Source organism: Gambusia affinis, linkage group LG12 (genome assembly GCF_019740435.1).
Source record: "Gambusia affinis linkage group LG12, SWU_Gaff_1.0, whole genome shotgun sequence".
Lineage (NCBI taxonomy): Eukaryota > Metazoa > Chordata > Actinopteri > Cyprinodontiformes > Poeciliidae > Gambusia > Gambusia affinis.
Window position 1 is genome coordinate 27,735,216 of NC_057879.1, and position 23,958 is coordinate 27,759,173.

The following is a 23,958-nucleotide window of genomic DNA, read 5'->3' on the forward strand; positions in this document are numbered from 1 at the left end:
AATTATAAAGTGCTGTAAAATATAAAATGCAACTTAAGAGCAGTCCTTACAGAGATTCAAAAAATGCAGATATGTATATGTAATATATGTACAGCAAGTGTGCCACAGTGCAGTTGTGCAAAATTGGGCTGATTAGTGCAGAACAATGATGTCCAGCAGGGGGCGTTCTAGTGCGGTTTTCAACCTCGCTGGTCCAGCTTAACTTACAAAAGGCAGCACAAAGAGCTGCTACACCACAGTGCTACCATGAGGGGCGCTATTCTAGAACAAGTGCTTTAATAAAAGAGGGATACAGTAATTATAATGATTTATGATTTACAAAGTACATTGCTTTACCTACCACTCTTTAGATAACATATAAAAAACGGAAATAGGTCTTTATATGTTATAGTGTATCCATAATATATGTGGTTTCTAACTAATTTTTCTGATCTATTTTCACTCTTAAAACCAATACTTATAAACACTGTCAATTGCAGTCAGTATTGATTTATAGGATTATAAATTATATTTTTAATACTACAAACAGAATTACATTTTTGTTTTATTTTTGTGAAAGACAAAAAAAAATACAGTAAAATAAATAAATAAATAAAAAATACAACTCCTATACCAGAAATCCTTCTGCTGGTAGCTGGAGAAACGAAAAACACACCAAAGTGTAATTCCTCCTCCGGACCAGATGGTGGCGGTACATATTTATTACCAACCGGCAGGATTTGAAGGAAATCAACGTTTTCTTATTTTTCTGTCAGTTTGTAGGATTCTGGAGAGACAGTCCTAATTTCTGACTTCATTGGGAGTAAAGAAAGGTATGTTTATTGTGCTTTATTTGTTATTAACCCCGTTTTGTGTCTTTGTGAGGGTAAGTAAGCGTCTCCGAAGACAAAACTGCTGTTACCACACGGCTTATATTAGCTTAGCATGCATTATTTGTGCTAGCAGTTAAATGTAATGTTTATGTTATAATTAAAAGGAATCCGAAAGTAGCTCTCTGGCGTAATAGTGTTTATAATGAGCGCGTAATGTGTCAAAGTTACAACTAAAAGAGGTAAAATGTTAACAGTAGCTGGACTTGCTCTCTTTTATCCCGGGTTCCGACATTCTTGGATCCAGTTTTGAAGTTGGAGTTTATAAAACAATTTCTATAAATAATCTGAGAAGTGAATAAGGTCGTCTAATGCAGTGAAATATAACAGCTGGACTTTGTGAACATCACCACCGAGAGGCACATATCGTCACCATGTACATGAGGCCAAATTTATTCAGACAGAAATCAGCTTAGATTTTCCACAAACTGTTTCCTGGGAAATGATCTCAAATCTCTGCTGGGTAGTCCAGTCCAGACGGAACCAGTTTTAGTTCTCTGGCCTCAGTTCTGGCTAAATAAAACTTAATTTATAACAGTGTAGACATACAACTCATTGCATGTTTACACAGTCTAACAAATGGAATTGGATGTTTCCAGTATTCTCTATTTTTTCTTTACATATTTTAGTCCCGCCACAGCTGGCATCAGAAACTACAGACAGTCTGTCACTCTGTAGTTTCTGCAGGTTTGCTTTAACCTTGATCCTTAAAATTGGACCTCAGTAGAAAATATGTTTTACCATATTATGTTTCTTTTTTTTGTTTTTTACCTTATTAAATTAAGCTAAACTGTATGAAGGACTGATTCTGCCAAAATAAATCGACAATAAATATAGAAATGAATATAGGGCTTGATATTTTGTTTGACAAATGTTGCATCCAAAAACTAAAACCTTTCCCAGCTTAGTTGACAAAGTGTAACATAAATGCTAACTTTAATAGTATAAATGTAACTTCATCACATTTTCTATTTAATTTCTAATTTAATTGTTTTATTCATAAGTTTCCATTTTTTTTGCATTATTATTTTCTTTTTTTTCATGTTTCACATCCATTTAGTACATTTTTATTTACTGTGAATGTTTATATTTAATAATATATTTTTTGGATGCAGTATTTGGCACATTACTTCAATCCATTTACTTATTTCTTTATTTACTGCTAATTTTGGCAGGATCAGTGCTCCATACATTTGGACAGAACTTAGTGGACAAACCCTGAACTTCAGTGGAAATATTTACTGCCACTTTGATTAGAATGGTTTGTGTAACTTTGAGGTGGGATCAGAGGAGGGCCGTCTCCTTCTTGGCGTTCCATCATGGCGGACATCAAGAACTTCCTGTACGCCTGGTGCGGGAAGAAGAAGCTAACTCCCAGCTACGACATCCGAGCTGCAGGAAACAAGAACAGGCAGAAGTTCATGTGTGAAGTGAGTCCTCTGTCGCCGTTCAGCAGCAGCTCCACCCATCAGTTCTGACCCGAGTCTCTCCTCCTGCAGGTCCGAGTCGACAGCTTCAACTACATCGGGATGGGGAACTCCACCAACAAGAAGGACGCTCAGACCAACGCTGCCCGGGACTTCGTTAACTATCTGGTCCGGGCCGGAGAGATAAACGCAGCCGAGGTCCCTGCCATAGGGGTCGGTGTTCTGGTTACCCAGCACAACAAAGCTCTTTACTTATTATTTTTTCAAACTTTATTTATTAGGTTTTTAACAAATTGTTCAGTTATATGACTCTCATCTCATTCTGCATGTAAATCAAACTGCACAACTTTCCTTATGACAAAGGAATGAAGTAGACGAGTTCTCCACTCACATCAAGGTGACAGAAAAAAAGAAAATAAGATAAAATAACCTTTTTCAAATAAAGCACGTCACCATTTCCATTTAGTTAGTTTTGTATATATCTGTGTAAAGAGGACAAAGTTCATTCTTTGAATGTGTTCCAGTCGTACCTGAAGACCGTCGACACTTTGGTCCTGTCACAATAAATGGTCCCAGAAATTATTGTGATAAATGACAATATTGTTGTTTTGAGACCATTTTCAACTGATATAGTGGCATAATGATGCAAAGTCACATTCTGAAAGATAAATATCCAAAATAACAGAAATAACAAATAAAATGAATCAGGAATTCTCTGCAAACAACTTTGTCCTTCAGAAAACTGTAGTTGAGAGCAAATCTCCAGAATGAAACTTTTGGTCTGGTAGGAAGAGAGGAAAATCATGCAAATGGGAAATTATAGAGCTTGTTTTAATTCATTAAGTGATTCATTGATCTACTGCAACAGACCTGTGTCCAACTCAAGAACTTCAAGTCAGAGCCATCCCCAGTTACCCCAGGTGTACCTCAGGGTTCTGGTTCTGGTCCTCTGCTGTTTATCATGGATCTTCTTCCACTTGGTCTTGTTTTTCCTGTTGTGCTAATGAGACCCGGCTGCATCCTTCCACCATCTTTCTCTTCAGATTGCCTCTGTGAAATTAAATCATGGGCTGGTCAAAACTTTCCTAAACTGAACTGAACAAAATTTCTCCATAATTCTGATTTTCTGTCATTATTTAAATCTAACCTTAAAATCTGACCATTTCTTCAAACTGACTTATTCTGTCTAATGTTATTTATTGATCTATCCCTTTTTATCGTTTTATATTTTTACTCTTATCGTTCAGATAAAGTGTGTTGTTATTATTGTTCAGTCAGAACCCTCTAAAGGTTGGAGCTAATTGTCGGTTCTGGACCTGCAGGTCGGTCCTCCTGCAGGTATCCAGCCGGACGGAGGAGGAGGAGACGGCGGCTTCGGAAACCTTCCTCCCAGCGGCCCCCTGCCTCCTCACCTGGTTGTTAAAGAGGAACAAGGTAAGTCCTGACGATCAGACATCAGTTTGGGTCAGAACTGAACACAGAACCTCTGGGAGTTCTCACTCTGGTTTATGTTTCAGGGGAAACTGGTGTCAGTGGACCGGTTCCAGGAGTAACTGGACTGGGTTACTCCGGAGGAGGAGGAGCGGAGTGGGAGCGAGGAGCCAACCTGAAGGAGTACTACGCCCGCAGGGACGAGCAGGAGGCCCAGGCGGTACCAGGCTCGGGTCGGGCTGGGTTTCTGAGGCTGAACCGGTTCCATCTGATGGATCTGTTCTCCTTCTCAGACTCTGGAGTCGGAGGAAGTGGATCTGAACGCCAACCTGCACGGAAACTGGACCCTGGAGAACGCCAAGGCCCGTCTGAACCAGTTCTTCCAGAAGGAGAAAACCAGTGCTGAGTATAAGTACAGCCAAGTGGGACCGGACCACAACAGGTCTGGACCAGAGGACCGGCTGGGTCTAAGAACCGCAGCAGAACCTCAGACCAGATCCAGACTGAGCTGTTAGACACAGGAACCCGGACCTGCTCTGAACCGGGCCGGGTTTTCTCAGTTTATCATAGATTCTGATCGGAATGAACTCCTGAGTCAGAAATATTAGGATAATAATCTGATGATAATCTGATAAAAATCTGATAATCTGAGATCTCAGCATGAAGAAATGTTTCTGCTGAAGTCTGGATTGGGTCTGAGGTTCTGTTCGGACTCTAAGTTAAGCTTTTCTTCAGCTCTCTGTACTCTGAAACATCAGTTCCTCCTGATCAAGCACAAGGTGACAGTAGAAGGAAAAGACCCACTTTGAACAGAAAGAACCCTCCAACAGAACCATAACCAGGCTCGGTAGATGGCGCAAACGGACTGATCCAGGATTACTTTCTGCTTCAGTGGGTTTATCCAGGAGAGAAAGAGCAGAACCGGCTTCTCACTTTCTAACCCCTGATGAACCAGAACCGGCCCATTAGAGGTTCTGGTCTGTGTTTCCAACCCTAGCTGGACTCCTCTTCCTCCTGGGCCGGTTCGAAGGCCGGGCTGAAACCGGGCGGTCAGCAGGAAGTTCTGCATGTTTTTGTGCTGGACGGCTCAAACCCAGAGACCTCCAAGGTGTGTCGGCTACACCAGAGCGGTCTCAGAACCCAAACTCCAGAACCAGCTTCACCTTTGGTACCCTGCTGTAGACGTCTGTGATCTCGGGTCGGTGAACACAGATTAGAACTGTGACGGACTCAGAGGGGACAAACCTGTCCGTATTGGGTCCAGGGTGACCCCTCTGAGGTCCTGGTTGGTACCAGATGTTTAGCTGGTGAATCGGGTTGAACCCGACCTTTAGTTTCCTGCTCTGCTAAAAACAAGGTGACACCAGAACTCACAACCTGCATGGTTGCTAGTTCCAGTCCCATGGCCTGCAAGGGGCGGTAAGGGACACCGTGTGGTTTCAGCCTATGGAGGGTGCAGGTGTCTCTGGTGGGGCAGGGAAGATGGCAGCTGCGTCTCAGAAGCAGAGCTGCAGTCTGGCGTCGTCCCAGAGCTGCTGCTGCTGCTGGTAACTGGAACCCCTGGACCAGAACAGACTCTGCTGGCGCCACAGGTGAGTTCTGCTCCTCACCGGACCACCATGACGATGATGATGATGATGATGATGATGATGATAATGGCTATGTGCTTTTATTTTGGTGAGCACAGGAAGTGAAGCAGGATGTTTGTGTTGCAGGAGCTTCATCGCAGAGATGCAGCTGTTTGTGAGGCAGCTGGGCAGAAGTAAGAGCTCCTCTCAGAACCAGCGGTCCGGTCCAGTCCGTGGTTCTGCTTCTGGTTAACCTGGTGTTCTGGTTCCCCTCAGAGATCACGGCCCGGGAGCACGGCTCCAACAAGAAGCTGGCGGCCCAGTCCTGCGCTCTGTCCGTGGTCCGGCAGCTGTACCACCTGGGGGTCATTGAGCCGTACTCCGGGGTCACCAAGAAGAAGGAGGGCGAGACGGTACCAGCTGCGGTCGGACCACTCCAGCCATCGGAACCAGAACAGAACCTGACCTTCTGTTCGTCTGTTCCAGCTGGAGGCCTACGAGGTCAACGTGGCTCCAGACCTGCAGCAGCAGCTGGCCGCCGTGGTCCAGGAGCTGGGAGTCCACCTCGCCCCGCCTGTGAGTCCCCTCAACCGGGTCCGCCTCACAACCAGCAGAACCAGCTGGTCCGGTTCTAATGGGCCGGGCCGGGTTGGCTCAGAACGATGAATAAGAAACAGATCTGAGTCAGTAGAGGAAACGGGTTGTTCTGTCCAGAACCAGGCCTCTGGTACCAGAGACCTGGACTGATTGGACCTATTTATTGAGGATTGTTTATGATCTTTAATCGGACCACAGTGAGTTCTGTGTGAAATGAATTTGGGTCTGAGCAGAACCTTTAACTCTTCAGTGACTGGTTCTGAATCCGAACTGATCAGTTTCATATCAACAGTAAAAAATAAACAGCAGCTTCTAAAGAAAGTTCTGCTGGACCTGATCAGAACGTGACCTGATTATTTCTGTTCTGCTAGCTATTGACAACCTGCAGCCGATGCCTTCACTGACGTTAATAAACGTGGGAGTTTTCAGCGTTAACCTGCTGATCAAACCCTTCAGTAAAAGTTGCATCGTTTTAAAGCAGAACCTGCTGGTTGTAGTTTCCGTCCTGGCCTGCAGAGGGCGGTAAACACCTGAACCGTGTGGTTTCAGCCTGCGGACCCCGGCGCCCCGGTGTCTCTGGTCCAGGGGAAGATGGCCGCCTTCGAGCCGTCTCAGAAGCAGAGCAGCAGCGGCGTCGTCCCCTGGTCGCCTCCGCAGGTCAACTGGAACCCCTGGACCAGCAGCAACATCGACGATGGACCGCTGGCCTACGTAGGCGACCCTCACGCCTCCTGATCTGACAGGTTCTGGTCAGGCCCCGGCCGGGATCGGGTCGGTCCCGGCCGGGTCCTGACCTGTGGTTCTTCCGGCCCAGTGCACTCCGGAGCAGATCAGCAGCGATCTCCACGGCGAGCTGATGTACCAACTGGAACACGATGAGAACCTGCAGAAGGTCCGCCCGCCTCGCCGATCCTCCGCCGCCGTCTCGGCCCGACCCAAATGTTTACCCGTCTCCTGTCGTCCTCCAGATCCTGTCGGCGCGAGCGCAGCTTCCTGTCCGGCAGTTTGAGGAGGAGATCATGGCGACGGTGGAGCAGAACCCGGTGGTGATCATCAGAGGAGCGACGGGCTGCGGCAAAACCACGCAGGTCCCGCAGTACATCCTGGATCGCTTCGTCAAGGGCGGCCGCGCCTCCGACTGCAACATCGTGGTCACGCAGGTAGAACCCGACCCGTTTCCATGGCTCTGAGCTCAGACCCGGTTCTGACCCGATCCCTCTGCAGCCCCGGCGGATCAGCGCCGTCTCTGTGGCCGAGCGGGTCGCCTACGAGAGAGGAGAGGAGCTGGGGAAGAGCTGCGGCTACAGCGTCCGCTTCGAGTCCGTCCTGCCGCGGCCGCACGCCAGCATCCTGTTCTGCACCGTCGGTACGCAGAGCCGCCAGCAGGGGGAGCCCTGCTGCAGGTCACAGCCCAGAACCACACATTATTCATCTGAGTTTAAGAGGAGGAGGAGCTGCAGACTATCTGAACCCAAAAGAACTTTTTAATTCTGTTCAATTAAACTTAATTCCGTTTTCTGTGGCTCCTGACGGCAGTTTGAGAATTTTGTCGACATGCACAGACAGCCAAGTCCCAGCAGAAAAACTTTCCTGTTGTTGAGATAAAAACTGTTTGACTTCCTTTCAAAAACTGAGTCTAACATTTATTACAGCTGCATTTCTACCAAAATCGAATCAGTTCATTTGTTTCATTAAACTGTTTCCTGTGTGGAGACTGGAGCTAAAATGACCAAAATAGAGAAGAAATGCAAATAATTTTAGCTCAAATCCAAGGCAAAAACTAATAATTTCCGGCTAAAACATATTTAAATCTACTGACATAAAAGTAAATGAGGCCAAGCTGAGGTTGTAGAAAATGTTTGACTGGATTTTGATTAAATTGATTTTATTTAGAGGTTTGGATGTGAGGAGTAAATGTTCCCGTCTCCAGGTGTTCTCCTCCGGAAGCTGGAAGCAGGAATCCGGGGGATCAGCCACGTCATCGTTGATGAGATCCACGAGAGAGACATCAACGTGAGTCCACCCGACCGGAACCGGAACCGGAACCGCTCTGAGGTTTCTCACCGTGTTTCTGCCGCTGCAGACGGACTTCCTGCTGGTGGTCCTCAGGGACGTGGTCCAGGCCTTCCCGGACGTCCGCATCATCCTGATGTCGGCCACCATCGACACCACCATGTTCAGGGAATACTTCTTCAACTGCCCCATCATCGAGGTGTTCGGCCGGACCTTCCCTGTTCAAGGTGAGCCCCGCCTGGCCCAGACGGATCCACCTGGTTCTGGTTCAACGGTGCCACGTGTTACCGTACAAACTGTGGATACTAGCATTAGCATGCTAACCCCTGAGGTCTGATGAATTTTATGTCTCATTTGTTTTCACGTTTGGTCATCCTGCTCGTCTTAAAGGCTAGCATTAGCTCCATTACAACCATGGCAGCCATTTTTGAAAAATATCCACCAGAGAAAGGGAAACGCAAGACCAAGAAAATATTTTCTATGGTTTGAAATATTTAGGATGTGTTCAGATAATCGGCGGTTTGAATCACGGTGGCGGCCATTTACAGAAATCTACAACATCATCAGTAAATATGATGCTATGGGTCCAGTTATGTTCGATTTGGTACAAAACGTTTTCATCTGTGATAAATATTAGAAGTTTTAGTTAAAATATGAATTTTCCCTGACAACCACGGCAGCCATCTTGAATTTTTTATTGCTGTCCCCTGGGATCGTCTGAACCCAGTGAGGTTCTGGATGTGAAATATTTTGGGTTGTCCCGTTTGTCTCAGAGTATTTCCTGGAAGACTGCATCCAGATGACCAACTTCGTCCCCCCGCCGATGGACCGGAAGAAGAAGGACAAAGACGAGGACGGCGGAGACGATGACGTGAGAACGCTGAGTCTGATGGGGATCTGAGGGCCTCCAGCCTGGTTCTGGTTCTGGTTCTGGTTCTGGTTCTGACCTCTCCTCCCTGCAGACCAACTGCAACCTGATCTGTGGGTCGGACTACACGGCGGAGACGAAGCGCTCCATGGCTCAGATCAGTGAGAAGGAGACGTCGTTTGAGCTGGTGGAGGCTCTGCTGAAGTACATCGAGACGCTGCAGGTGGCCGGCGCCGTTCTGGTCTTCCTGCCCGGCTGGAACCTCATCTACTCCATGCAGCGCCACCTGGAGACCAACCCGCACTTCGGTACCGGAACCCGCCCGTCCGGCCCCAGAATCTCCTCCAGGCGTGAGCTAACGCAGCGGTGTCGTTCTGGTTCCAGGAAGTAGCCGGTACCGCATCCTGCCGCTGCACAGCCAGATCCCCAGGGAGGAGCAGAGGCGGGTGTTTGAGCCGGTTCCGGACAGAGTCACCAAGGTGAGTTCTGGGAAAACGCCGCGAGCCGCTCCAGGTAGTTGACTCCTGGCCCGTCGTTCCAGGTCATCCTGTCCACCAACATCGCCGAGACCAGCATCACCATCAACGACGTCGTCTACGTCATCGACTCCTGCAAGTAAGATCGCCGCCCCCTGACCTCCTGACCCTTGACCTCCTGCCGTCCGGCCCGGTTCCGTCCTGATTAACCTGGTTGGTCCCGACAGGCAGAAGGTGAAGCTCTTCACCTCCCATAACAACATGACCAACTACGCCACCGTCTGGGCCTCTAAGACCAACCTGGAGCAGAGGAAGGGCCGCGCCGGCCGAGTGCGACCCGGCTTCTGCTTCCACCTGTGCAGCCGCGCTCGCTTCGACAAGTAGGCCCGCCGACCCGGACGCATCCGGAACCGCCGCGCGCTGCGGACGCCATCATGTGTTTATGTTCCCCCGCAGGCTGGAGACGCACATGACCCCCGAGATCTTCAGGACGCCGCTGCACGAGGTGGCGCTCAGCATCAAGCTGCTGAGGCTCGGAGGCATCGGCAACTTCCTGTCCAAGGCCATCGAACCGCCGCCGCTGGACGCCGTCATCGAGGCGGAGTTCACACTCAGAGGTGAGACACTCAGCTCAGGACAGGCCTGAATATTCTCCTGAAAGCCTCCAGGGGGCGCTGTGTGGGGAGGCTGCTGCTCTGATTCCAACTTCTACTGGAGTTTAAGGTTGTCTGATAAATATTTGACACAAAAAGTGAGACTAAAAAAATGGTTAATGGGCTGCAGCTGTGATTATGTTATAATCTGTAAGACGCATCAAATGGTGACCTTCATGTTGGAGACGTAAATAAACCTCCAACGATTCCCAGGATGTTAGAGCCGAGTAAATAAAGTTTAATCAGGGTTTTAAAATCATCTTTTGGCAGAAAATGACCTGAGTTATTATTTTACGAAGGTGATTAAATGTCAATTAATTTGAAAACCTAAACAACTGGATTACACAGATTACAGATTACACTGTAAAAGCAACATGAACCAACCATATAGAGAAAAATTATTTTTAAAAACATTTCTTAGGAAAATAAAATATTTCAAATAAAATTAATTGAAGACAAACGGATCAGATTTACAAATTAAAAAACATTCAATTCTTCTTATTTATGTTTAAATTGTGATTTTACATTTTCTACAGTTAATGCAGAAAACATAATAATCACCTCTAAAGAAAATATCAGTTTTATGTCCCATTGAGCAGCTTACTGGTTCTACTGGTTCTAACTGGTCCAACTGGTTCCTCTCCAGACCTGGACGCCCTGGACTCCAACGATGAGCTGACTCCGTTGGGTCGGATTCTGGCCCGGCTGCCCATCGAGCCTCGGCTGGGGAAGATGATGATCATGGGCTGCATCTTCCAGTCGGTGTCTGCCGCTCCGCTCTTCTTCTGCAGCCTCTCCGGCTCTCTGACGGCTCTCTGTCGCCCCCCAGTGTCGGAGACGCCATGTGCACCATCTCTGCCGCTTCCTGTTTCCCGGAGCCGTTCATCAACGACGGGAAGCGCCTCGGCTTCATCCACAGGAACTTCTCCGGCAGCCGCTTCTCGGACCACGTGGCGCTGCTGTCGGTCTTCCAGGCCTGGGACGACGTCAGGTGAGCCAGCAGAACCGCCGCCGGTCGGTTCTGTCGGATCTGACATCAGAACTAAATCAGTTAATGGCATTATAAAATAGAACGAGCTCAATCATTTCCACTTGCATGATTTAGTTTTTCTATTTTCTCTTTTTTGTCTTCCCAAGTTCTTCAGTTTGATGTTTTGGTCTCAACTATCAGTCAGGGTTTATTTGCATGTCAGAGGTCAAAGTGCATTACATAAAAATACACAAAAATAAAGTCATTCAGTCACCAGTGGAGAAACCAGAAACAAACATTACATATTGTCCAGTTTCATCATCATTATTAACTCAGTAACATGAGTTGGCCTAATCAAAACCCGGCTGCTGTCCTGGTTCTGCTCAGGGTTAACGGCGAAGAGGCTGAGAACCGTTTCTGTGAACACAAACGTCTCAACATGTCCACCCTGAGGATGACCTGGGAGGCCAAGGTGCAGCTGAAGGACATCCTGGTGAACTCTGGGTTTCCTGAAGGTACCTGAACGCCCCGCGGCTCTCTGCCGAGCCCCGGCTCAGTGACGACGACGGTCCGTTTCCCCCGCAGGCTGCCTGATGACCCAGATGTTCAACACGGTGGGACCCGACAACAACCTGGACGTGGTGGTGTCTCTGCTGACCTACGGCTCCTACCCCAACGTCTGTTTCCACAAGGAGAAGAGGAAGATCCTGACCACCGAGGGCCGCAACGCGCTCATCCACAAGTCCTCCGTCAACTGCCCCTTCAGCAGCCACGACGTCCACTACCCCTCCCCCTTCTTCGTCTTCGGAGAGAAGGTGGGCCGCCGCCGCCGCCGGACTCCTGCGGGTCCGGACGCGCCCGGCTGAGGTTCTGGTTCTGTTTCAGATCCGGACCCGGGCCATCTCGGCTAAGGGGATGACGCTGGTGAGTCCTCTGCAGCTGCTGCTGTTCGCCTGCAAGAAGATCAGCTCCAACGGGGAAATCGTGGAGCTGGACGACTGGTGAGACCACGGATGATCCAGGGACCGGTTCTGGTGGGGGTCCGGTTCTGGTGGGGGTCCGGTTCTGGTGGGGGTCCGGTTCTGGTGGGGGTCCGGTTCTGATGGGGGTCCGGTTCTGATGGGGTCCGGTTCTGATGGAGGTCCGGTTCTGATGGGGGTCCGGTTCTGATGGAGGACCGGTTCTGCTGGGGGTCCGGTTCTGATGGAGGACCGGTTCTGGTGGAGGTCCGGTTCGGGGGGGGGTCCGGTTCTGGGGGGGGCCCGGTTCTGGTGGGGGTCCGGTTCTGATGGTGGTCCGGTTCTGATGGAGGTCCGGTTCTGATGGAGATCCGGTTCTGATGGAGGTCCGGTTCTGATGGAGGTCCGGTTCTGATGGAGGTCCGGTTCTGGTGGAGGTCCGATTCTGGTGGGGGTCCGGTTCTGATGGAGATCCGGTTCTGATGGAGGTCCGGTTCTGCTGGGGGTCCGATTCTGATGGAGGTCCGGTTCTGCTGGGGGTCCGGTTCTGATGGAGGTCCGGTTCTGATGGAGGTCCGGTTCTGCTGGGGGTCCGGTTCTGCTGGGGGTCCGATTCTGATGGAGGTCCGGTTCTGATGGAGGTCCGGTTCTGGTGGAGGTCCGGTTCTGATGGAGGTCCGATTCTGGTGGGGGTCTGGTTCTGATGGAGGTCCGGTTCTGATGGAGGTCCGGTTCTGATGGAGGTCCGATTCTGGTGGGGGTCTGGTTCTGATAGAGATCCGGTTCTGATGGAGGTCCGGTTCTGCTGGGGGTCCGATTCTGATGGAGGTCCGGTTCTGATGGAGGTCCGGTTCTGGTGGGGGTCCGGTTCTGCTGGGGGTCCGATTCTGATGGAGGTCCGGTTCTGATGGAGGTCCGGTTCTGGTGTGGGACCAGATCAGCACCAGACTATCAGCAAATATCATCATAGAGGGAAATAATCCTGCCTGTGGGTTCTGATCACTGGTTCTGATGGTTCTGATGGTTCTGGATCTCACAGAATATTTAACATGTTTCCCTCCTGATGATCCGGTAGACCCGGTTCTGTTTGGACCGGTACCGCAGCATGTTCCATTTCGGTTCATTAGGATCAGTTATTTTGATCGTTCACTGAGTTCAAACTAAAACAAAATAACTAAATATTCAGAAACCAAAACATTTGAAAACGTTTGTAAAACTGTTCTAGCAGAACCAGACGACGTTTCAGCTTCACCTGATCCTTCTCCTCGTGTCGGTGGGTTTCCTCCAGGATCAAGCTGAAGATCCGCCATGAGGTGGCGGGCGCCGTCGCCGCCCTGCGGGCCTGCCTGGAGGCTCTGGTGGTGGAGGTCACCAAGGACCCAGAGTTCATCAACCAGCTGGACCAGAACAGCGAGAAGCTGCTCAACGCCATCAGACAGGTGTCCAAACCCTCCGCCGCCGGGATCAACCTGATGGCCACCAACCAGAGGTACCAGAGAGGCCGTCGGTTCGATTCCCACACCTCAACCCGCTGAGGGCCAGTTAAACGGTCTGCTGTCTGTCTGCAGGATGGGGGACGGACCGCGACCTCCCAAGATGGCGCGCTTTGATGGAGGATACGGAGGAAGAGGAGGAGGATACGGAGGAGGAGGAGGATATGGAGGAGGAGGAGGATATGGAAGAGGAGGATACAGAGGAGGAGGATACGGAGGAGGAGGGGGGTACAGAGGAGGAGGTGGGGGGTATGGTGGGTACCGAGGGGGTGGAGGTTATGGAGGAGGAGGAGGTGGGTATAGGGGTGGAGGCTTCAGGGGAGGATATGGAGGAGGAGGAGGTTATAGAGGAGGTGGTGACGGGTACAGAGGGGGAGGGGGGTACAGGGGCGGATATTAAACAAAGTGAGACCTCCTGTCGTATAGCAGATCTTTGTTAATGTTGGTCAGAGTGAACATGTTTGATTTGATTGATGTTTCAAATAAATCTGAGATGTTTCCACCTGAAGCTGCTTCATCTTCATCATCTTCTTTTGGTCGGACCAGAAATAGAGAATGTAGTTCTCTAGAAGCACCAGCAGGGGGCAGAGTTTGACGTCTTGTCTTCCTCCAGATTCTTCTCTTGCAGAAACTTAAAAAAATCTGAGAATAACAATAATAAATGTGGGACACTTGGTGAAGTTTAATGAATTTAAAGTTGGATTAGGTTCAGTTTTGTAGTAAAAACTGTTCAGATGTTTATTTAAAATTATTTTTATCCCATTTAGTCATTTAATGACCTAGCTGAGTCCTGCAGTTCTGACCTGCTGTGATCAATCAGCAGGACGTTGATCAGCTGATGGTTGATGGGACAAAGACTTGAAGTTTGATCCTCTAATCTGGACACGTCCTGGACTGTTTTTGTTTTTAATTAACTCTGGTATTAAAACTCAAAATCCAGAGACATTTTGGTTCAAAATATAAAAACATCTGAATGTTGCTTCATTCTGTTTCTAACAGGAGGAAAATGTTTGACGGACGTCATAAAATGTTCCTGTTGGTGAACAGTTCCCTCCTCAGGGCTCATTCTTTTAGTCCTGAACAACTAAAACCGCTGAAAAACAGCTGCAACATGAAAACATGAAGATCTTACCTTTTGTTTTTCACAGCTCCAGTTGTTTCATAGATTATTAAACTATAAAAGCAGATTTTTATTAATGCACATGAAAAAGTCCCTATAGGAAGAATGTTAGAAAAAGTCAATGAAATATGCTAAATATTTAAGAATTGAACTTTAAACATTGCTTTCATTCTATTAAAATGTTTTTCCATCAGTTCATTAGTGGCAGGAAGCTGCAGCACCCAGAAAGAACTGGGATTCAAACCCACAACCTTTTGCTGCAAGGCACTAGAGTGACCAACCGGCTCACTGTTCATCAAGATTAATCATCTCTGGCAGGTTTAAACCTTTCAAGAAGTTTAATGAGAATAGAATCAAATTTAAAAATAAAAATGTTTCTGTCTTTATTTACATTGTGGTAAAAATATTAGAGGATGATTTATTCTGTGAAAATTAAAATGTAAATTTTTATTATTATCACAGAAACCAAACATTTCCTCTGATTTTAAGGTTTGTTTGGTTTGAGATGAACTGAACTAAAAACACCCTGATGGAAAATAAACGGCAGAGAAAATAAATAAAAAGGGAAACTTTATATCTAAAAGATATGGATGGATGATGGATGGATGATGGATGGATGATGGATGGATGATGGTTGGATGATGATGGATGATGATGGATGATGGTTGGATGATGATGGATGATGGTTGGATGATGATGGATGATGGTTGGATGATGATGGATGATGGTTGGATGATGATGGATGATGGTTGGATGATGGATGGATGATGGATGGATGATGGACCATCCATCATGGTTGGATGATGGATGGATGATGATGGATGATGGTTGGATGATGGATGGATGATGGTTGGATGATGGATGGATGATGGATGGATGATGGTTGGTTGATGGATGGATGATGGTTGGTTGATGGATGGATGATTGGTTGGATGATGGATGGATGATGGATGGATGATGGTTGGATGATGGATGGATGATGGATGGATGATGGACCATCCATCATGGTTGGATGATGGATGGATGATGATGGATGATGGTTGGATGATGATGGATGATGGTTGGATGATGGATGGATGATGGTTGGATGATGATGGATGATGGATGGATGATGGTTGGATGATGGATGGATGATGGTTGGATGATGGATGGATGATGGATGGATGATGGTTGGATGATGGATGGATGATGGATGGATGATGGACCATCCAACATGGTTGGATGATGGATGGATGATGATGGATAATGGTTGGATGATGATGGATGATGGATGGATGATGGTTGGATGATGGTTGGATGATGGATGATAGTTGGATGATGATGGATGATGGTTGGATGATGATGGATGATGGTTGGATGATGATGGATGATGGTTGGATGATGGATGGATGATGGATGGATGATGGTTGGTTGATGGATGGATGATTGGTTGGATGATGGATGGATGATGGATGGATGATGGTTGGATGATGGATGGATGATGGACCATCCATCATGGTTGGATGATGGATGGATGATGATGGATGATGGTTGGATGATGATGGATGATGGATGGATGATGGATGGATGATGGTTGGATGATGGATGGATGATGGTTGGATGATGGATGGATGATGGTTGGATGATGGATGGATGATGGATGGATGATGGACCATCCATCATGGTTGGATGATGGATGGATGATGATGGATGATGGTTGGATGATGATGGATGATGGATGGATGATGGTTGGATGATGGATGGATGATTGGTTGGATGATGGATGGATGATGGATGGATGATGGTTGGATGATGGATGGATGATGGATGGATGATGGACCATCCATCATGGTTGGATGATGGATGGATGATGATGGATGATGGTTGGATGATGATGGATGATGAATGGATGATGGTTGGTTGATGGATGGATGATTGGTTGGATGATGGATGGATGATGGATGGATGATGGATGATAGTTGGATGATGGTTGGATGATGGACCATCCATCATGGATTGGATGATGGATGGATGATGGATGGATGGATGGATGATGGATGGATGATGGTTGGATGATGGTTGGATGATGGTTGGATGATGGTTGGATGATGGATGATGGTTGGATGATGGATGGATGATGATGGATGATGGTTGGATGATGATGGATGATGGTTGGATGATGGATGGATGATGGTTGGATGATGGATGGATGATGGATGGATGATGGTTGGATGATGGATGGATGATGGATGGATGGTTGATGGAGCATCCTTGGAGGTTGGATGGTGGATGGATGATGATGGATGATGGATGATGGATGATGGATGATGGATGGATGATGGTTGGATGATGGTTGGATGATGGTTGGATGATGGATGATGGATGGATGATGGATGGATGATGGATGATGGATGGATGATGGATGGTTGGATGATGGATGATGGTTGGATGATGGATGATGGATGGATGATGGATGGATGATGGTTGGATGATGGATGGATGATGGTTGGATGATGGATGGATGATGGACCATCCATCATGGTTGGATGATGGATGGATGATGATGGATGATGGTTGGATGATGGATGGATGATGGATGGATGATGGATGGATGATGGTTGGATGATGGATGGATGATGGATGGATGATGGATGGATGATGGTTGGATGATGGATGGATGATGGTTGGATGATGGATGGATGATGGTTGGATGATGGTTGGATGATGGATGGATGATGATGGATGATGGTTGGATGATGGGTGGATGATGGTTGGATGATGGATGATGATGGATGATGGATGGATGATGGTTGGATGATGGATGGATGATGGTTGGATGATGGATGGATGATGGTTGGATGATGGATGGTTGGATGATGGATGGATGATGGTTGGATGTTGGATGGATGATGGTTGGATGATGAATGGTTGATGGTTGGATGATGGTTGGATGATGGATGGATGATGATGGATGATGGTTGGATGATGGGTGGATGATGGATGGATGATGGATGGATGATGGATGGATGGATGATGGATGGATGATGGATGATGGATGGATGATGGTTGGATGATGGTTGGATGATGGATGGATGATGGTTGGATGATGGATGGATGATGATGGATGATGGTTGGATAATGGATGGATGATGATGGATGATGGTTGGATGATGGATGGATGATGGATGGATGATGGTTGGATGATGGTTGGATGATGGATGGATGATGGTTGGATGATGGATGGATGATGATGGATGATGATGGTTGATGGTTGGATGATGGTTGGATGATGGATGGATGATGGATGGATGATGGATGGATGATGGATGGTTGATGGTTGGATGATGGTTGGATGATGGATGGATGATGGATGGATGATGGATGGATGATCCATATCCTGAATATTGTGAATAACAGAAATCCTGTGCAGTACTTCATTTGTCCACTGGGGGTCTCTGTCCTCCAGCTCTTCAGCCCGCTTTTCCTCCTGTGAGGGAAGTTTTTCCCAGAGACCAGCAGGAACTAAATCTGCTCCAGGATCAGTTTTATGTTTATCAAACCAAGTTTATCTCCGGGATTTCCTGCTCTGGTTTTCCTAAATCTGGGAGTTTTTCCACGCAGCAGCTACTTCAAATCTGATCTAAATATTAAACACGTGATTCGGCGCAGACCGGACTTTGAAAAGTGTGCCGAATGTTTAAGTTTGCGCAGTGATTGCGGGTGCGCAGCGGCTCTGCGGTGATTTGGTGACTCCGGAGGAAGAGGCGGACTCTTCTCCACAGCCTGTGCGCCTCGGAGCTGCGCAGTAGCAGACTGGGTGTAGTCTGGACTCCCGTCTTTTCCTGCTGGAGTTGTGGGTGCATGGCGGCGGACACAAAGAGCTGAGAGCGACCTCGGACAGCCAGAGAGCAGCAGCAGAACGCCGGGAAGCCGGAGCCACCAGACGCTCCTCGTTTTTCAGGATCCTCCAGTCCGGGATAGTTCCTGCGGGAAACTGTCGGGAAAAACTTTGGGAAAGTTCCGGGAAAGCTCCGACGGGAGTTTTGCGGCCGATCGGGAGGACGGAGCGGGCGGGCAGGATGCAGAACCTGATCCGGGCTCTGGTGGCGTGCAGCTGGGTGGCCGCGGTGTGCGTCCGCGGAGCCATGGATGAATGTGAGGACGAGCAGGACCGACCGCTGCGCTGCATGCCGGAGTTTGTGAACGCGGCCTTCAACGTGACGGTGGAGGCCACCAACACCTGCGGCTCCCCGCCGGAGGAGTACTGCGTCCAGACCGGCGCTACCGGGGTCACCAAGTCCTGCCACATCTGTGACGCGCGGGACCCCCGGAACCACCACAACGCCGCGTACCTGACCGACTACAACAACCAGCAGGACGCCACCTGGTGGCAGAGTCAGACCATGCTGGCGGGGATCCAGTACCCCAACTCCATCAACCTCACCCTACACCTCGGTAAGAGCCCGGGCTGCGGGCCCAAAACACGCACTGCGTCTAAACACGCTGCTCCACTGCGCCGTTTGGAAACCTTAGTCACTAAAAATCTGAAAATTGGTTTTCACTGTCCCAGGCTTTTCCCCCAGGATTTGAAAACAGCAGTATTTAAACCACTGATAAAAAATAACAATCTAGACAAATCACGACTGCAGAATTACAGGCCGACCTCTGACCTCTGACCTCCCATTCATCAGTAAAGTTATTGAAAAAGCTGTTTAAACAGTTAAATAGCTTCCTAATAATAACCAACTGCTTTGACTCCTTCCAGTCTGGTTTCCATGGTTACCGCAGCACAGAGACTGGCCTAGTCAAAGTGTTCAATGACATCCATATAAATACAGACTGTGGGAGAACCACAGTGCTGGTTCTGGTTCTGTTGGACCTCAGTGTTGACCATGACATATTACTGAATCGACTGGAGAGTTGGGTCGGACTCTCCGGTCCAGAGATTAACTGGTTTGAATCTTACATAAAGAACAGGGATTTCTTTGTTTCAATTGGAAACTTCTCATCAAAGAGGTCAAAGGTCACATGTGGGGTACCCCAAGGTTCAATCCTAGGACCCTCTTATTCAATATCTATATGCTCCCACTGGCTCAGGTTATAACAGGAAATAATATCAGCTACCATAACTATGCAGATGACACACAGCTCTACATTACGATGTCACCAGGTGACCTTTGACCCCATCCAATCACTGAACAGATGCTTAGAGCAGATAAATGTGTGGATGAGACAAAACTGAAGTTATTATTTTTCGAACTAAAGAGGAACAATCTAGTTATAGATCTACAGTTACAGATCTAGCGTCAGTGCACAGCTTCAGTTATTACAACTAAAAACCAGCGATCAGCCCGAAACCTGGGAGTATTGATGACCTCTGACCTGAACATTCAGAGCCACATAAAGACAGTTACAAAGACGGCCTTCTATCACCTGAAGAACATTTCCAGGATTAAAGGACTAATGTCTCAGCCAGATCTAGAGAAACTCTTCCATGCGTTTATCTTCAGTTGTATTGATTATTCCAATAGCGTCTTCACAGGTCTGTCCAACAAATCAATCAAACGGCTGCAGCTGACCCATAATGCTGCTGCTGGAGTTCTGACTAAAACCAGGAAGATAGAGCACATAACACCAGTTTTTAAGTCCCTCCACTGGCTCCCTGTAGCTCAAAGAATAGACTTTAAAATACTGTTGTTAGTTTATAAATCACTGAATGGTTTAGCACCACAATACATTAAAGATCTGCTGCTGTTGTATCAACCTTCCAGAACTCTCAGGTCTTCTGGTTCTGGTTCTGCTCTGCATCCCCAGAACCAGAACCAAACGAGGAGAAACAGCATTCAGCATCTATGCACCACAAATCTGGAACAAACTTCCAGAAAACTGTAAAACAGCTGAAACACTGACTTCCTTTAACTCTCCACTAAAAACCCACTTGTTTAGAGTTTTATTAGAAACGTAATCAATTATAAATTTATTGACGGAATCTGATTTAATGTTGTGTTTTGATTATTGATTCTATGTTGCAATTGCACAAAAATCTGTGAGGGACGGCAGATTCCCAGAGCGAAAGAGGAGAACGGAGCCTGGTGCTGAAAGGTTGTTTACATGATTTTAAACTGAGTGAATAAAAACAGCAACATTTATTTTGTTCCATATAATACAGGAGGAGTGTATATGGAACAAATTCCACTAAAAACCAACTTGATTAGGATTTTATTTGAAACATAATCAATTACTAACTTATTGATGGAATCTGACTTAATGTTGTGTTTTGATTGTTGATTCTATGTTGCATCACTTTGTGTTTCTGTGTTTGATTTGATGTAAAGCTCTTTGAGAAGCCTTGATGCTGAAATGTGCTATACAAATAAAATTTGATTGATTGATTGATTGATTGGTTAGGGACTTTGGTGCAGATTAAGGACTTTTGGTGCAGATTAAGGACTTTTGGGGCAGATTAGGGACGTCTGGGTGACGGTCAGGAACGTTGTCATTCTGACCTGAGATCATTTAAATCTGCAGGCTGTGATGAATCTCTGGGCCTTTGTGTTCAGGAGTTTCTTCATTGGGGTTCTGGGTGGTTCTGACCCGGGGCTCGGCTCAGACCAGTTGCTGCTCAGCTAGACCTGCAGAGTTCTGATGTACCAGTCACCTTTGAACGCATCATCTGGAGTTAGATTCAGGAGATCTTTGGGTGTAAATGTTGGGTTGTGATGCTGCAGATGTTTCTGCTGAAGAGCCTGAATGAAATAAATTAAACAAGAAAAAGAAAACAACAAAATATGATGATAATATATAAACGTAGATGTTTGAACTTCCTGGTGTCGATTAATGGTGACCGGAGTTTGACGGGTTCAGCCGCGACTCGTTGGTGGAAACTGGATGGTTTCTCTATTTTTCTGGTTATTAGTGTTTAATCTGGTTATTAATGTTTAATCTGGTTATTAATGCTCCAGGTGTTTGTTGATGACTAACTGAACCTTTACCAGCAGCTGGATCCAGTTCCTCGTTGTCTTCCTCGTTGTCTTCCTCGTTGTCTTCCTCGTTGTCTTCCTCGTTGTCTTCCTCGTTGTCTTCCTCGTTGTCTCGTCTCAGTTGGATGTTTTGTCTCTGAATCTGTTTGATGTCTAAAAATCTCTGATTGTCTGAAACCAAAGAAACATTTCTCTACTTTGTTTCTTCTGTGGATCTTGACCTTTTGACCTTGTCTGACCTGGTTTCTCAGTCGGGACTCTGAATCAGATTTATTGGGTTCTGACTCGGTCGTGGAAGAACGCTTTTCTTCCTGAATCTGTTTATTCTCAGAACCTCCAGCTGTTTCCGACCAGAACCAGGAGGAACCAGCCCAACGCTATAAACCAAAGTCTGACGGTTTGTTGGTCCTTCTGGTTGAGACCGACCCGATCGGGTCGGGTCCTGACGTTGGACGGCTGTCCTCAGAGGAGGACAAAGCTTCGTCCGTAATCTCAGGAAGCCCGTGGTGAGCTCAGGCTCCCTGTAACTTGGTGTGTTTGGACTCTTTGAAGTGCGGCAGGAAGGCGACGTGTTCTGACTCGACTGTGCAGAGTCGGGCCCCGGGGCCACATGAAAGCACCACAAAGAAGAAAACCTGCAGGAGGAGGAGGAATGGAGGCCTGGCGCTCTGCAGCTGAAAACCTGCAGTTAGTTTGAACCAGGACTGAGATCTGGTTGAAGCTCAGACAGGAAAAGGAGCGACAACCAGAACCAGAACCTGGGACCGTCTGCAGCAGAAAGAGACGCAGACGCTAGATCTGGATCTAAACTGTGTGAAAAACAACCAAAGTCTAATAGAAACTCCTAACAGGAGCAGGAACCGGTCTAAAAACCTGAACTCAGACGTTCAGACGATGAAATCCTGCAGCAGTAAAGTCTGATCGGATCGGACCGAACCGAGGTCCATATTGATCAAGTTGCTTCCAGCACAGCAGGAAAAACCAGAAGACGTCATGCAGGATGTTTCATGTTTTCTGGATGTTTTTCATATTTCTGAGTTAGTTTTCATCAAAATGCTGTTTTCTTTGACTAGACCCTTTATTTGATTATAGTGGAACAGAAATGTGTCGTCAGCGTAGAGAACTGCCAGATAAAATGTTTCTACAGAGAAAATAATGCTGAAGCAGCAGAAATGAGGATGTCATCCTCTTTCTACATAATTTGGATTTTTATGTCCCACTGTTAAATGTTTCTGTTTTCTAAAACTAAAGATCAGTCATGAAGCCTGAAGAGTTCAGGATCTGAATATATTTTTAACGAGTTTGATGCTTTTTATTTCCAGTTTGTAGGTTGTGGTAGAACAGAGTTCTGTCGTCGGCGTAGAAGAACGCCAATAAAACGATCAGAGGCGTTTTCTGAGCAGGTCGGACGCCTGAAGACGTTTCCTCTTCATCACAGAACTAACTTCACAGTTTCAGCCCAGTTGGCTTTCTGTCAAATGTTTCATCTTTTCTTTTTTATATTTTTAACTCAGGGTTACAGCCTATAAGAAAAAACTTTAGTCATTGAATCCTAAAAGATCCAAATCAAAGCTTTACTCTGGTTTGATGTTCAGTTTGTGGTGTTGGATCAGATTATTCTCTGATCAACAGTTTGTCGTCGGTGTCGAGGATTAGAAACCAGAAGACCGGCTGTGGAGTCCGCTTAGCAACTGTGACACTTGAAGAAGTCGGTCATGATGTTCTTGTTTTCCTTGTGCCCAGAAATAACTTCCTGATTACAACAAATCAGATTGAAGCATTTATTTTAAGTCTTTATGTCGGGACCAGACAGTTACTAAACATGGAGACGTTTACAGATCTAGATTAGATTTTCTTTACTTCCTGTACAGGTCCAGTGGAGCCGAGCTGATCAGCAGAGAGGAGGCGGTGATGAAATTAGAAAACAGGTCAATGCGGCAGATATTTGAGCAGATCGGCAGAAACAGAATAATCCGATGTTTTTACCTGGAAGCAGCAGATGGTGGAATAAAGATCTTAACGGTAAAACGAAGCTTAGAGGGAACAAAAGCAGGTTTTTATTCAGACATGTTTCTGTGTGACGTCACAGGACAATCTGGATAATTGATGAGGCGTTTATGGTCTGTATCGTGTGTAGGAGAACACGGCTTTGACAGTTTGCAAAAAGCTCAAAAAAGGAAATAATAAACTTGTTTCAGTGAATAAAGTCTCACATCTGAAGATTCTCCATCAAATGGAGCAGAACTCATCCAGCGGTTCTGGATCTACGACCCCTTCAGGAGCCCTGGATCTGTGTGGGAAAACTGTGTTTCCCAACCAGCCCTGTTTTCCTGCCAGCTGCTGTAAATTACACCAATCTGAGAGCGAACCCAGGGCGGCGGGGGAGGGGGCGGCCGGGAGTCATCTGCTCCGGACTCGGCATTGTTTAGTGGCTCTGGAATGAGCTCAGCGTGGGAAACTGGGAAGTGTGGAGATTACTGGGCCGGCACAGCTGGAGCCGCGGCGTCGCTCAGCTGAGGAGAACAACGATTCTCCAGCCTGAAGCTTCCCGACGC

At 47.1% G+C, this 23,958-nt stretch overlaps 2 protein-coding genes across 2 annotated transcripts in view; both read left to right on the plus strand.

The window, feature by feature from the left end:
• The first annotated feature begins 670 nt into the window (after positions 1-670).
• Positions 671-13,832, plus strand: dhx9 (DEAH (Asp-Glu-Ala-His) box helicase 9). The gene is made up of 28 exons (XM_044135154.1): positions 671-812; positions 2,148-2,299; positions 2,369-2,509; positions 3,619-3,730; positions 3,814-3,947; positions 4,021-4,169; positions 5,443-5,489; positions 5,572-5,708; positions 5,782-5,871; positions 6,442-6,603; positions 6,707-6,784; positions 6,861-7,052; positions 7,117-7,258; positions 7,823-7,905; positions 7,976-8,132; positions 8,679-8,776; positions 8,868-9,081; positions 9,158-9,252; positions 9,315-9,388; positions 9,477-9,629; positions 9,706-9,866; positions 10,549-10,660; positions 10,732-10,893; positions 11,260-11,387; positions 11,458-11,687; positions 11,758-11,873; positions 13,120-13,320; positions 13,400-13,832. Exons 2-28 carry the CDS (start codon positions 2,189-2,191, stop codon positions 13,722-13,724), a joined length of 3,804 nt encoding a protein of 1,267 aa, XP_043991089.1. The 5' UTR covers positions 671-812; positions 2,148-2,188; the 3' UTR covers positions 13,725-13,832.
• Positions 13,833-18,135: 4,303 nt separating this feature from the next.
• lamc1 (laminin, gamma 1) overlaps positions 18,136-23,958 on the plus strand; it is a 44,298-nt gene continuing 38,475 nt past the window's right edge. The window contains exon 1 of the mRNA XM_044135140.1: positions 18,136-18,878. Within this exon, the coding sequence (XP_043991075.1) occupies positions 18,503-18,878 (376 nt within the window). The 5' untranslated portion in view covers positions 18,136-18,502. The remainder of the gene's footprint in view (positions 18,879-23,958) is intronic.

Bases quoted from the DNA above. Each gene is read 5' to 3' on its own strand.
- dhx9 (XM_044135154.1), top strand. From the start codon at position 2,189: ATGGCGGACATCAAGAACTTCCTGTACGCCTGGTGCGGGAAGAAGAAG. The intron at 7,259-7,822 runs GTACGCAGAGCC...TCCCGTCTCCAG, and splicing joins CATCCTGTTCTGCACCGTCG to GTGTTCTCCTCCGGAAGCTG. The intron at 7,906-7,975 runs GTGAGTCCACCC...CTGCCGCTGCAG, and splicing joins TCCACGAGAGAGACATCAAC to ACGGACTTCCTGCTGGTGGT.